Here is a 15545-nt window from a genome sequence, read left to right on the forward strand (position 1 = left end):
ATGTTAAACACAGACACATTATAGACTTATACTGAAACAAAATAAAATTATCTTTACACCACCCTGTCAGTAACCACACAGATGTCTCATCCTTCCAACTATTTGATTGTAGGCCTAACTTCTCCTCTCTAGCCTTCCTAAAAAGCTTACCTGGCCAAACAGGCCAGAATAAAAGAGTATGTCTGTTTAAAGATAAAAATAAACTTATCCCACCACATTAACATTCTGTAAAGTGAGTTATCGACATTCTAAGTTTGCATGGATTAAAGATGGAAATGAACCAAGAGGAAAGACTTAAAATATTCAAACTATAAGTGTTTGCTGTATGAAAGCATAAATAACAGGGTAGAGAAACATGATTCCGTGAATGTTGTTGGGAAAAACAAATAACAGATTAAAGATGAATTCATTGAGATCCAGGTTTCATATTGTGATACTGTGATTTATAAGAAATGTATATTTGGTCACTCACATATAACCAAAATACATTTCTCGTATATATTTGGTCTTCAACCATAGTTACTGGATCATAGCTCCAAAACCCCTTAGCATTTCCTAAGTGCCAAGAGTGATGAAGGTGTCTTTTATTGTCTTAATGAAAGTGACTTTTGGACCTCATCCAAAGCTGGGGGCTGGATGCTGGGAGGACCAACCACGTGATTAAAGTGTTGGAACTTCCAGTCTTGCCCCCTACCAGGGGACTGCAGGCTGAATCAGCCAATGGCCAATAACTTAGTCAATAATGACTGTGTAATGAAACCTCTCTAAAAACTCAAAAAGACTGGGTTTGGAGAGCTTCCAGGATGGTGAACACATGGAGATTTCAGGAGACTGGTGCACCTGGGGATCCATGCTCTTTCCCCACACCTTGCCCTGTGTTTCTCTTCGTGTAGCTATTCATTCATATCTCTTAACATGTCTTTTATAAACTGATAAATGTAAGTAAGTGTCTCCCTGAATTCTGTGAGCTATTCTAGTGAATTAAAAGAACTTTAACGAGGAAGTTGGTGGAACCTTCAATCTATAGCCAGTCGGGTCAAAAGTAAAGATAAACAACCTGGGGCTGGCAACTAGTGTCTAAAGTTGAGAGATGGAGGGCAGTCTTATAGGTCTGAGCCCTTAACAGGTAGAATCTGATGCTGTCTCGGGAGAGAGTCAGAATGGAGTTGAACTCTCAGACATCCTGCTGGTATCCAAGAATTTCTTGGTGTTGTGGGGTGGGGGGTGGGGTGGGGAATGCCCCCCACATTGGAAATTGGCAACTCCAACATCTAAAAGATATACCACACATTAATCCATCTGGGATTAACCCAAAAAGTTACATTAAAAAGATGAAATAAATAGAAGAAAGAGAATTAAATTGCTTACTTAGTTGAGCTATGGGAGGAAAATAGTCTCCATTTTCCCCCAAAGCCAGAAACTTATCAAAGGCAAGATGGATGAGTTTAAATATAAAAAGGAAAATGTTTGCATAATGAAATTAACATTAAGGGGAAGGGGAATAAAGCTAAAGAAATGACAAGGTAACTGATATATTTGAACAGCCAGTTTTTACTGAAAAATATATGATTTTTTTAATCTATTCATTCAATAAATACTTACTGAAGGACCTACTATGTGCCAGATACTGCTCTAGGTGCTAGGGATGCAAGAGTGGACAGATCCCACATCTCTAAATCACTGCCTTCATGCAGGTTACTTTCTAGTATTCACAAAAGGTCGAAATTCAAAACAGTCTGCTAAACTGGTTCAAAAGCTTCTTTCAGCCTCTAAATGCAATGTCATCAATTGAGAAATAAATTATATTTTAAGATACAACTCTATATACCTCCCATACAAGAAGGAGGGAAGTGTTAACACAAACATACATCATCTGAATATTGAACTGATTTTTTAAAAATCAGTCTTCCTTTTGCTCTTTTTTTTTTTTTTTAATGTTTGTTTGCTTATTGAGAGAGAGAGAGAACGCATGCAGGAGAGTGGCAGAGAGAGGAAGAAAATCCCAAGCAGGTTCCACGTTATCAGTGCAGAGCCTGACTCAGGGCTCAATCCCACAAACCATGAGATCATGACCTGAGTGGAAATCAAGAGTTGGACACTTAACCAACTGAGCCACCCAGGCGCCCCTGAACATTGAAGTGATTTTTAATATGCCACTGGCAGGTACTCAGGAGAACAAACTGGTGATATGTAACACTCTACATATTCTCTGTCTTTATAACAGTAATGTATGAAGGAAAATTTTCAAAAGAAAAAAATAATTTCAATCCAATGGTTTATTGGGTATTAAATACCTAATACAAAATTAATGGCTAAACTACATTTGATCAATTAGATCAGTTCAGTGCTGTCCAATAGAAATATAATGCAAGTCACAAATGTAATTTAAGTTTTTCTAGAAGCTACATTAAAAGAGTAAAAAAAAAAAAACAGGTGAAATTAATTTTAATAATATATTTTACTTAATCCAATAGAAAATATTATCTTTTAAATACATCATTGATAAAATTGTAATAATGTAATGTTATTTACATTTGAATGTAATATATAATAAATATTACATTAATTATGTAATGTGAAAATATAATAATAAAAATTACTAATGAGATGTTTTAACTTTTTTTTGTACCAAGTCTTTGAAATCTAGTGTGTATTTTTTTTAATGTTTATTCATTTTGAGAGGGAGAGAGTGTGAGCAGGGGAGGGGCAGAGAAAGAAGGAGAGAAAGAGAATCCTAAGCCAGCTCCAGCTCCACTCTATCAGCACGACCATGAGATCATGACTTGAGCCACAAACAAGAATCGAACGCTTAACCAACTGAGCCACCCAGGCACCCCCACTGTGTATCTTATATATCTAGCACATCTCAATTCAGACTGCACATATTTCAAATGCTCAGTGACATGTGGCCGCAGTATTACATAGTGTATGTAGCCCCACAGTTCTCAAGAGAGGGTGATTTTGCTTGCCCAGGGGACATGTGGCAATGTTCGGAGACATATTTGGTTTTCACAACTGTTTGTCCTGTAGGTAAAGGCCAGAGATGCCGAACATCCTACAATGCAGAGAACTACCCACCCCCCCCCCAACAAAGAATTATCTGGCCTCAATGTCAATAGTGCTAAGGTTGTCCTAGACAGCTAAACAGATTATATCATTAGTATTTGACGTATGCTGATCTAGGGGGGAGTGTATTTTATGACGCCTATTTGTTTTTTATGTTACAGTATTTTAAATCCTTTTTAGAAGTAACTTTTTACAGTTTCTCCTGAGATAAGAGCGCCCATTTCTCCTTATTTCTCTTGACAGGCACTGCAGACAGAAAGGCTTTCCATGGCCAGATGACTCGGCCAGAGAAAGGCCTCTGCAGCAGTCGATTCATTCCAAAGGGAAAAATACTGCTTGATCCAGGAGTTAAGAAAACATTAAACAAGGAAATACTACTGACATTTATATCTTCCTGAGGATTATGTAGCTACAAGATACTGAGCATTTTTTGTCCTACCAAGGCAACGGTGATGGGCACAGTGGGGGGTATTGGGGAGCTAAAAGGGGTCAATGAAATCCAGGTTCTGCTATGGTTCAAATAAGGGTCAGGGAAACACACAGTCATATTCATGTCCATCTGGTGAGGGAAACAAGGAACATTTGATCCATAAGCAAAGGGAGATAACTGCATAAGAGACTTCCCCTCCGCTGTGCACACTAACAGCATCCCAGTGGCTGTGATAATTAGCACACCTATCGCACAGCATGGCCACCGCATAACTAGTTTGTCCCATCTCATTTTAACAGGCTGCCAGAGCGGAATGTCTGCTGACAGGGCAACCATGGGCTGTCCCCTGCATGGAGGCCCCTGGAACAAGATACTAGGGGCCAGAAATCATTCCCCAGGCTGAACAATCCCTTCCTGACAGCAGGACAACAGCAGGGCAGCCTTCCTAAGCCTGGGGGCTGAGGATTCATCCAAGTTGTTCCTGAATGTGGGGACGGCAGGAATCAACTGGCAGTTCAGAGGCGCCTCTCAGCTTTCAAGGGGATTAAAGGCTACAGCACTCCTGTCTGGCACACTCCACAAAGAAAGCAGTAATTGGGGGTGCCTGGGTGGCTCCATCAGTTAAGCATCCGACTTTGGCTCAGGTCATGATCTCTAGGTTTGCGGGTTCGAACCTCTGCTGCCAGCACAGAGCCTGCTTCAGATCCTCTGTCCCCCTCTCTGCCCCTACCCTACTCTCTCTTTCAAAAATAAATAAATAAACTTTAAAAAAAGGCAGTATTTGGGGTACAATCAGAATAGACTGGCCTCAGACGCTACAGCATATTCTCCCTCTCTTCTCCTTAATTCACAAGATCTTAATTCACAAACACAGAATGGGTAGCCTCTTATAAACTTTTCTGGCCCAAGTAAAAGTTTTTCTGAGATGTCCCTCCCCTGAAACTGCCTTTATGACAAACATCTAGATGGATAAACTTTTTAAGGGGAACTCTTGTATGATCAGACACAGGTTTCAAGAGACTCAAAATATTAAAAATTAAATCAAAAAGAAATTAAAATGTGTTTTTAAATCAGAGAAGAAATAAAAAAGTTGATGCCCTCCCAAGACCAGCTGACTTTAGGCATTCCCATCCTCCCTACCTGCAACAAGTTAAAGAAAACTACAAAGGACATTTCCTCTCCTAATTCTCATCCCATCCTTACTGCAATAGGTTAGGAACATGATCCTGACCATCTCAAGCTCTTCCCTTAAGAACTTAGTCCAATAGTGGCCACTTCAGTCAAGAGGGATAGCAAAATTCTAGAAGGCAGCCTTCATGGATTCATCCATAAAACCAATGGATATAACTTAACACCAATACCATGGCAAATAGGTATTTTTCTGCAGTTCATAATCTAGCATTACCCAATAATTGGCAGGAATTTGAGAGTTTTTAGCTGCTTCATATAAAGCTAAATTCCAAGGAACTTATTCAAAGCTTCTATTACACTGGGGAGTGAGATTAACTTTGTTATTATAATGATAAGGTTTCAAAGGATTAAACTGAAAATGAATCAGAAGGGGAGAAAAAGACTTACAGGAAACACTTAGAGCCCCACTGGTGGAGGGGATAGAAGAAACTTTATTCCATGAGATCCAGAGCAGAGATTCTCTGTGCTGGCTACATTACGATCACCAGGGCAAATTTACAACAACATGGATGCTGGAACCCTAATCCAGAGAGTGGTTTAATCAGTCTGGTTTAGGGCCCTTCATAGGTATGGTTTTTAACATTCTTCAAGTGATTTTCATATGCAGTCCAGACTGAGATTTAGATTTAGATAGAATTTTGATATTTTGCATTTGACAAAAGCTCTTTAAGACTGTCAGGCTTTAGCTTTAGGAAAAAAAAAAAATCTGGGCACCTAGGTGGCTCAGTCTGTTAAGCATCTGACTCTTGATTTTGGCTTAGGTCATGATCTCACAGTTTGTGGGATCGAGCCCTATGTAGGGCTCTGTGTTGACAGCATGGGGCCTGCTTGGGATTCTTTCTCTCCCTCTCCCTCTGCCCTCCCCCCCCCCCCCACACTTTCTCTTTCAAATAAATAAATAAATGTTTTGGGTTTTTTTTTTTATCCAAAGTATAATTCACAAATAAAACTTCCTCCAGGGGCACCTGGGTGGCTCAGTCAGTTAAGTGTCTGACTTCGGCTCAGGTCATGATCTCACTGTTCATGAGTTTGAGCCCCGCTTCGGGCTCTGTGCTGACAGCTCAGAGCCTGGAGCCTGCTTCAGATTCTGTGTCTCCTTCTCTCTTGTCTGTCTCCCTCTCTCAAAAATAAACATAAAAAACAAAAACAAAAATCTTCATTCAGCACCTTGTACCATACATAGACCCATGTTAAATGCTTAGTATAAGATGTTAGTATATGACATTAGGGTTCTGTCATGTGACCCCTGTGCTGCAGAGCCCCTACAACTGCTGACAGTGGTGAGAAGCAAGAAGTGAAGATTGGGGCAGTCTGGCTAGCTTTCTACTGTGAGAATACAACATTTAAGAAAACCAAGATATAACACTATATCTGCTTTGGTAAACACAAGTTTTCATCTGATACCTAATAACAGAGTGAAGTTGATTCCTTGAAAAGCTAATTTACACAATAATCTTAAATAATTAAAACATATGTAAGATCTAATTACCTAAATAGGTTAACTCCCTAAAGGGAGGATAAGAAGGGAAGGGACAGACAAGCTTAATTCTGCTAATTAGTGAATTTCAGTGCACCAAATTAACTTCACATTAATCTGTAATTTTGATATTGACCAATTCGATCATTGACAAAGACCTCTGAAGGCCCAGTTTCCTGTTCCTGGCATTGACCTGTTTATTTCTGATTAAAAGAAAGCAGAAGAATGGCGAGACATTAAAGAAACCATTAGCAGAAGGCTACCTAAAAGCAGAACCAAGATTTCATCAAAAAAGTTTTCATTAACCATTTGTAACATCCAGATCATACATCTTAACCAAATAAAGGCTTAGGTATTTAAAACTGCTTAGAATACAGGAAGCTGGTTTCAATACTCTTCTTCCCTTTTGACAGAAGCCTCCTTCAGCTCCAGCCAACAGGCTATATTTATTTCCCTGAAGCAGCATTTCCTAGGAAAGAAGCAGCAGCCTCACTGCAGACAGCGTAAAAGAGCTCATGATCACGGCAGCAGGCCAACCTCAGGAGACCCATGGCCCTGTAGATTCATTTCACCATGCAAGAAAGCCACTGGGCTCTGCACCAATAGGAGTGCTGTTGTCATCTCCAGCAGAGGACTCTGGGCTGCTATTGGAAACCAACACCTGGCACCAAGCCAGATAACCGTATCACTCCCGTACTGAGCTTTATAAAGCTTTATGGATGCCGACAGGGAAAAGAAAAGGAAAAAAAAAAAAGCAGGTGTTCTTACTCATCCTATCACTGACTGTCCAGAAAATCTGCTGAGTCACTGAGTACCAATCAAGAGAAAAATAATGCAGAGTCTGCAAATACTAATCTCCTTCATCCCGCTCTCCTTCCAAAAAGCAAGTAGACTCACAGGTAATATTCCTGACTCTGAAAATACAAGGGCATAGACAAATTCACACACCCTTAGTCAATACAGAAAAGTTTTCAGAGTCAAATATCTGAAAATATAATGTACTAGACAAAGCTATTTTTTTACTGAAAAAAATTTTTTTAATGTTTACTTATTTTTGAGAGAGAGAGAGAGACAAAGCGTAAGGGGAGGGAAGGGCAGAGAGAGAGGGAGACACAGAATCTGAAGCAGGCTCCAGGCTCTGAGCTGTCAGCACAGAGTCCCACAAGGGGCTCGAACTCATGAACCATGAGATCGTGACCTGAGCCACCCAGGCACCCCAGAACGTGACCTTTTAAAAACACTTGACAGTTATGCATTCATTTTAACATATATAAAAAAACAGACAGCATAAAGTTATGATTTTATTTATTTATTGCTTAGGTCAAGGCTGAGCAAAAATAAAAAATCCAGATTAAAAGAAATACTTCAAGTAAGAAAAAAGTTCAGAGGGCACAAGGATAAGATAAAAATCATGAAAACAGTACTCAAATTTAAAAGTCTGGGAAACATGAAAGGATAGTGAAAATAAAGTTTATGTGGACTCTTGACATTTTATAAAAGTAGTAACAGCCTTCCTGTTTCTTCAAGATAAGACTCGATCACATGAAGGAAACTTGCTGTCTGGCTCCTGACTTAGTAAGTTAGGGGACAAAGGGCACAATAGTGATTCTATTTACAGTTCTTCTCAACCTGGAGAGGAAAAGCTGGCTGTTGCCACTGTACGTCCTAATGTCACTTCTACTGTAACCAACTGGGTGGGGACCCTGTCTCCAGAAATTTCACCAGACTACCCACATACAATAGCTTCCCGGCTTCCACCTTTTTTCTGAGCTATAAGCCATCCTTGCTCACTCCCAAGGCTTCATCTATATGGATGCACTAATGACTTCAAATTTTTCTTCTCCTACCTTACTTGCCTGTGCTCTATCTTCTGATCATTTTATCTGGATGCACTCAAATTCAACATGTTCAAAGTAAACTCATTCTCACCTGAATCTTCTTCTCTTCCTATACATCCATTAGTAGTTTTAAACTCTTACCACCAATCCCAGATCCCCCAATACTTCCTTCCCCTTCCAGAGATGCCCCTGTCTCTCCTTTCTCATCTCGCCTCCCTATTATGCTTGGTTGGATGCAGACTCCTGGCTCTCTCACATAGATTGGCACAGGAGCCTCCCGACTGCTCCCTATATTTTATCTCTCTCCTATGCAGGTTTTTTCTACATTGTCTCAAAACTAATCTTCCTAAGATAAAAATCAAGTCTTAAAAATCCCTTCTCAGCTCCATATCATTAGCCCTTGGGTAACACAAATGAAAACCACAATGAGATATCAGACATACCTATCAGAATGGCTAAGATAAAAATAACAACACCACCAAATACTGCCAAGTATGCAGAGAAACTGGATCACTCATATATTGCTGGTGGGAATGGAAAAGTGTATAGCCAGTCTGGAAAAGAGTACTGAAGTTCCTTATACACCGAAACATGCACTTACCATATGACCCAGCAACTGCATTCCTGGGCATTTATCCAGACAAATGAGAGCTTATTCACACAAAATCCTATATATAAATGTTCAAGGCAGCTTTATTTGTAACAACTACACACTAGAAATAACCCAAAATGCCCTTCAACAAATGAATGGTTAAACAATCTATGGTTCCTCTATAACATAGAATAGTACTCACAATGAAAAGGAAAGAACTACCTAAAACATGGAATACTACTCACAAAAAGAAAATACTGATCCACATATCAAACGAGATGGATATCAAAGAAATTATGCACAGTGAAAAAAGCCAATCTCAAAAGTTACATGCTACGTGATTCCATTTATATAGTATCCTTTTTTTTTTTTTTTTTTAAGACAGAGCAAGCAGCAGGGAAGAGGGGCAGAGGGACAGAATCTCAAGAAGGCTTCAGGGTCAGTGCAGGGCCTGGCATGGGGCTCAATCCCACAATGCTGGGATCATGACCTGAGCCAAAATCAAGAGTTGGGCACTCAAACGACTGGGCCACCCAGGTGTCCCTATAGCATTCTTAAAATGACAAAATTGTCAAGGTGGAGAACAGATTAGAGGTTGCCAGAGACTGGGGGCAAGGGGAAGGGAGGTGGCTATGGCTGCAAGGGAGGTGAGAGTAGAATAAGAGATGCTTGTGATGGTGCTGTTTTGTGTTCTGACTGTGGTGACGGCCACAAAAATCTACACATGTGAAAAAACTGCACAGAATATACACATGCAAATGAGTATACACAAAACCATAAAACTGGGAAGGCTTAAGAAGGTGGGTGGATTGTTTTAATGTTGAGATATGGTGCTATAGTTTTGTTTTTTATGTTTATTTTATTTTTGAGAGAAAGAGAGCACAAGCAGGGTAGGAGCAAAGAGAGAGGGACACAAAGAATCTGAAGCAGGCTCCAGGCGCTGAGCTGCAGGGCTCAAACCCACAAGCAGTGAGATCACGACCTGAGCCGAAGTCGGACACTTAACCAACTGAATGACCCAGGTGCCCCTATGGTGCTATAGTTTTCTGCAAGAAGTTACCACTGGGGGAAGATGGATAAAGTGTATACAGAATTTCTTTGCATAGTAATCTCAAAATAAAAAGGGGGGGACAAAAACCTCCTCAATAACTTCCAATAGTTCCCCAGTGCCCATAGTAAAAGATTCCTTAGCATGGCATGCAGAATTTTCTGTTTCACATCCTAAGCTCTAGACAACTGGTTCTAAGATCTAACATTTAGAATGTTAGAACGCCATCTTAGAATGGCAGGCATCAGTCTAAGCATTTTATAGGCATTATCTCATTTAATCTTCAATAATCCCATGAGTCAGGTTCTACTATCAATACCATTTTATTCATAAACCATCAAACCACAGATGATATAGTAACTTGAAAGCATCCCTACCTAATCATCCTTCAAAGACCTGCTCCAATGTCACCTTTGTGACTTTTTCTAGAGTTAAGTGCATACTGACAGTGCCTGGCACTCAGAAGATACTCACCACGTGGTTAATTAACATAAGGCTTAGACAAACAACACAAACCACAAACAAGTTATAGAACTGGCACCTTAAGGATTTGACAGTGATTACATTGACTGTTTTCCAAAGTTCAGCTTGAGTAGGAAAGCACTATATAATAAACAGTGGGGATGGAGCACCTGGGTGGCTCATTCGGTTAAGCATCCAACTCTTTATTTTGGCTCAGGTCATTATCTCACAGTTCGTAGGTTCAAGTCCCATATCAGACTCTGAGCTGGCAGCACAGAGCCTGCTTGGGATTCTCTCTCTCCCTGTCTCTGCCCCTACCCTCCCTCCCTCCCTCTCTCTCTCTCAAAATAAATAAACTTAAAATATATATATACGGTGGGGACAGAAAACACCTATTATTGAGAAAATGTTGTTTAATAAGGCAACAGCTTTCACATACCAAAGAAGGACAGGTAATGTCAGGCTAATGAAACTCCAGTGTCAGCTGCAAAGTTTTTCTGATTCTCAAGTTTTCACATAACAAATACTGTACATGAATACAAACCTTACCTTCCTAAACCCAGTCACCCCCATTCTTCCTTTGCAATTGAAGAAAAGGTATAATTTTTTTTTTTTTCAGAAGAAAGATATTTCTTCCATTTTAAAATGTATACTCATGGCACACCTGGGCATCTCAGTTGGTTAGGTGTCCGACTTCAGCTCAGGTCTTGATCTCACACCTGTACGTTTGAGCCCCGCATGGGGCTCTGTGCTCACAATTCAGAGCCTGGAGCCTGCTTCGGATTCTGTCTCCCTCTCTTTCTGCCCCTCCCCCACTCACACTCGGTCTCTGTCTCTTTCTCTCAAAATAAATAAACATTTAAAAAAACTAATTAAGGGGCACCTGGGTGGCTCAGTCGGTTAAGCGGCCGACTTCGGCTCAGGTCATGATCTCGCGGTCCGTGATTTCGAGCCCCCCGTCGGGCTCTGTGCTGACAGCTCAGAGCCTGGAGCCTGTTTCAGATTCTGTGTCTCCCTCTCTCTGACCCTCCCCCGTTCATGCTCTGTCTCAAAAATAAATAAACGTTAAAAAAATTTTTTTTTAAATAAAAATAAAAAAATTAATTAAAATTTTTTTAAAATGTATTTTAATTATTTCCCTTGGAGAAAACAAAATTCTTATCTAAAGACTCCTTCACATCCATGGATTTCCTTGGAAAACTTACTTATCATACTACCACAGTCTAGAATTGTTCCAGTACTCTGAAATCTGCAGGATTCCCTCCAAAGGATTCACATTTTAAACACAGACAACAGAGGCAGAGGCAAAAAAACAAACAAACCAATTTTAAGTACATGAATGAAGTTTGGGGGGGTTTGTTTCTGTTTTGTTTTGTTTTATTTGAGAGAGAGAGAGAGAGAACATGAGCAGGGCAAAAGGAGAGAGAGGGAGAGGGAGAGAGAAGATCTTAAGCAGGCTCCACACTCAGCACTGAGCCCAACAAGGGGCTCGATCCCACAACCCTGGGACCAGGAGCTAAGATTAAGTCTGATGCTCAACTGACTGAGCCACCCAGGTGCCCCTAAGTACATGAATGAAGTTTAATGGTTCATATTCCCTCTCTTCCCTCTTCAGCACCCCCACCCCCACCCCTACATGTGACTTCTCTCAAGCAAAGCCTTTTCAGAATTCACCACAGGGTAGTACAAGCAGGAGAGAGGAGAACTCAAAAGGAGAAATAGGTGGCAGGCTGAAGCCAACCGACCGCTCCTTTTTTATATGTAACCATAAATTCTTACCAGTGATCTAAAGCCAACAACAGGGATGCCTGGGTGGCTCAGTGGGTTGAGCTTCCAACTTCAGCTCAGGTCATGATCTCACGGTTTGTGGGTTTGAGCCTGGCATCGGGCTCTGTGCTGACAGCTCAGAGCCTGGACCCTGCTTTGGATTCTGTGTCTCCCTCTCTCTCTGCCCCTCCCCTGCTCGTGCTCTGTCTCTCTCTCTCTCTCAAAAATAAATAAACATTAAAAAAAAATTTTTTTAATAAAAAAATAAAGCCAACAACAAAAATGAAATTTCGTTTTAATTATACATTATATGAAAAAAGAAGGTGTAGTCTAATACAACAAGTAGGTAAGAAAAGGAATTCAGGAAAAGGAATACTGACCGGTCGATTTCTCTTATATTTGGAGTCCTCTCGGTCTCTGTGCTGCCCGGAAGTGCTGGTTCTCTCTCTCACGTTTCTATAACCAGGACTGGGGATGATATACTCTTTTCCTATGTCGATATCCTTCATCTTCTCTGAGTAGAGGTGCCAGGGCTCACAGACTTTTGGTTTCACTTGAGAATTTCTGAAATTAAAAATTCATCAAAGAATAACACTATATGTTAATTATACCAGAATTTTTTAAAAATTTTCTTTATTTCCTTAAGGAAAGAGATTTCCTAAATTTGTACTTAATCATATGCAAAAGTACTTTAAACTAGAAAAAAAAAAGGGCAAAAGCATTAAAGTTTACTACCATTATACCTATAAAAATAATTTTTCAGAAATGTTTAAAGTGCCATTTCATTTTTTTTAAAGAAAAAAATATCAGTGTAATAGAACCAAGGATTACCACCTCCCACCCCTAAGGGGGAAAAAAAGATTAGAAAAATAAACACATTAGTAAAGAGATATCATCACCTTCAACTAAGCTCAAACCCATGTAAGGAGCATTCAGATAAGTCTTTCAAAAAAAAAAAAAAAAGACAACTTTTAAGTTTGTTCCAAGCATTATAAACTCCACAATTTTAAAATGGATATTATTTCTCCTACTAAATGTTACTAAATGAAAATTTACAAAGCCCTTATTCTACCAATGATATATCCCACCTCTGCGTTTTTATAATTGGGTAACTGGTTTGTTATTTTAAAGCTCCATGAAGTTACATAAATACAAATACAAAACAAGTTTATACCTGAAATGCAAAACAAAACAATATTATCACACCTTAACTTAAAAAAAAATTTTTTTAATGTTTATTTATTCTTAAGAGAGAGACAGAGACAGCACAAACAGGGGAGGGGCAGAGTGAAATAGAGGCACAGAATCTGAAGCAGGATCCAGGCTCTGAACTCTCAGCACAGAGCCCGACACAGGGCTCAAACTCCTGAGCTGTGAAATCATGACCTAAGCGGAAGTAGGATGCTTAACTGACTGAGCCACCCAGTTGCCCCAATATTACACCTTAACTTTAAAAACAAATTCCCCTTGGGGTACTGAAAGTGTTCTAAAATTAGGCAGTGTTGATGGTTGCCCAAGCCTGTGAATGTACTAACCCAAAACTGAGTTGTAATACTTTAAAGGGGTGCATTTAATGGTATATAATTTATATCTCAACAAAGCCGTTATTAGAAAACAATAACAAAAAGAAATTCCCCATCCTGTCCAACAAAATCTTACCTAATATTTACCTGAAACTCTGTTATAAACCTCTGCTTGCCTGGCTAACTTTGATCAATATACTGTATCAACTCTGGTTAATTCTGAAAAAATAAAACACACACATTTCCCCCACTCTGAGATGGCTCAAAGTTTCCCAGATACAAGCTGAGAAAATGCCTTTCGCACCAGCCTCACTAGAAATTAAAGAAGTGTAGCTGTGTTGCCTTTTGGATTCCATAAGTTCCTAGCTATCACTGGGTCTTAAAAGTACTACTCTGCAGACAAAATTCTGACCACTACAATTCATTTTTCTAAGGTATCAGAGAAAAGGAGAATACTTACTAAATAAAAAAGAACTAAATCTCCTCCATACAGACGTGTTTCCAACACACTTCTTGCCTTTCAGAAGTCTAGTTCAACTACCCTGAGTCGATACTGCTAAATTACGTATCTTTAAAAAAAAAAAAAAGTCACCTTGTCCAAGGACAAACTGCACCATAAAGCACTCCGGCTTACAACCAAGAGCACAGCAATCACGTCACTGAGACCTCATTAAGCCTAAACTATAAACAGACCTGGGCATCTCCCTGTGTCCCCAATGTCAGGTTGCAGCTGCAGATCAGAGTAATCCTTCTTGTTAGAGGGATCACTGAAGTCCAACCTTCCTCACAAAAGGCTCCCTAACCTAGCTGATTGTGTGGAAGCTGAACAGATAAGTCCCATTTTGAAAAAAGGCAAGAGGAAGGAAGTGGGTTTGAAAGGGGCACGGCCCAACCAACTAATTCACAATTCCAAATGCCATATCAAGAAGAACATAAAGTTCATCCCAATTGTCTAAGAACTCTTGATAACTAAAGTGTGTTTCAATCATTTTATTTCAAGTTATTCTACGTATGAAGGAGGTGGGGAGTAGGTCTCCATTGCCTCTAACACTCTTGTTTCTTAGCTTCCTGGGAAAAGAGGCATAGCCATGAGAGTAGGCAGGCCTTGAGTATGCACAAAGTTACTATCTCTTGGCCTTGAATATAAGAATGCCATCTTCTATGTATCAGGATTATAAGACCGGGCACCCCACATAGAGGCCACCCAAGAGCTAGGAATCCCTATGAGTTTTAGAAAGAAAACAAGCCCAAGTCTGAATAAAGCAACCAAGAAAGGATCACTATAGGCTTGACTCTTTTTGACTCTATTTGTACTTCCCTATTTTCTTCTGTTCTCCTTTTGGGTGTTAAAAAGTTGTTTTGCAATGCTAACTTGACTCAGCTGTCAAGAACGGAAAAAAGGAAAGGATTTTTTTTTCTTTTTTGAGTCAGAGCTACACAATGACATTAGCAGAACAACCAAAGTGGTAGAACCCCAAAGAAGTGTCCAGATTCAAAATCAACAGAGGCCAGACAACTGTCCTTTTTTTTTTTTTTTTTTTTTTTAAATCAAGGTTCCCCTTCCAGTGGTAAAAGTGTAGACATTCTCCCTGCACAATGATGCAGAGGAAACTGCATGGGGGAGGGGGATTGCAAGAACTGGAACTAGCCAGACTGGTGTTTCCAAATTGCCTTCATTACAACATTCCTTAGGTATCCAACCTCAGGAATTTCATTCAGGCCCTGAAGCTGCACAAGAAGACCTGAAGCTATTTACCACCCTCTGATAATCCACTTGTTGTGCCTCAACCTTCCGCACCCTTCACTTAGGCAATAGATTCCAGTATAAGCTATCCATCTTGTCCTTCAAAACCTTCTGAAACTTTGCCAATCATTCCTGTGCCCTTCTGCCTCCTGCCTCCCCACGTCTGTGCAGAAGCCAGATGACCCCTGTGCAACAAACACAAAGCAACATGCAGCTCTGTGTGGTGGAAGTGGAAAGGCACTGATGACAGTCAAGAGATCAGGACTCCCTCCATTCCTGGCTCTGCCCAGGGTTTGCTGTGCGTACTTGTGTCACGAACCTCCATTTACCCGTTTGCAGAAAACGAGAGGATGACTTTTAAGGTCGCTGCGCTGGCAGCTCAGAATTGCTGGTATAAGACTTGAGCG

The 15545-nt window shown here is 40.1% G+C and overlaps 1 protein-coding gene across 7 annotated transcripts in view; it reads right to left on the reverse strand.

Moving 5' to 3' along the window:
* The window catches only part of ABCC5 (ATP binding cassette subfamily C member 5), an 80025-nt gene that overhangs the window by 63860 nt on the left and 620 nt on the right, over positions 1 to 15545 (reverse strand). For 4 of the 7 annotated variants that reach the window (XM_086674857.1, XM_086674856.1, XM_086674855.1 and 1 more), the window contains exons 1-2: positions 14088 to 14109; positions 12252 to 12435 (exon numbers count right to left, since the gene is read on the reverse strand). In XM_086674857.1, coding sequence (XP_086530983.1) covers positions 12252 to 12435; positions 14088 to 14095 — 192 coding nt within the window. In that variant the 5' untranslated portion in view covers positions 14096 to 14109. Of the gene's footprint in view, positions 1 to 12251; positions 12436 to 13854; positions 13997 to 14087; positions 14241 to 15545 lie in introns of those variants that run through there. The other 3 variants (XM_086674850.1, XM_086674851.1, XM_025914144.2) reach the window with 3 other exon arrangements.

The sequence above is a fragment of the Puma concolor genome, chromosome C2, assembly GCF_028749965.1.
Source record: "Puma concolor isolate L17-30 chromosome C2, mPumCon1.1.hap2, whole genome shotgun sequence".
In the NCBI taxonomy this organism is placed as follows: Eukaryota; Metazoa; Chordata; class Mammalia; order Carnivora; family Felidae; genus Puma; species Puma concolor.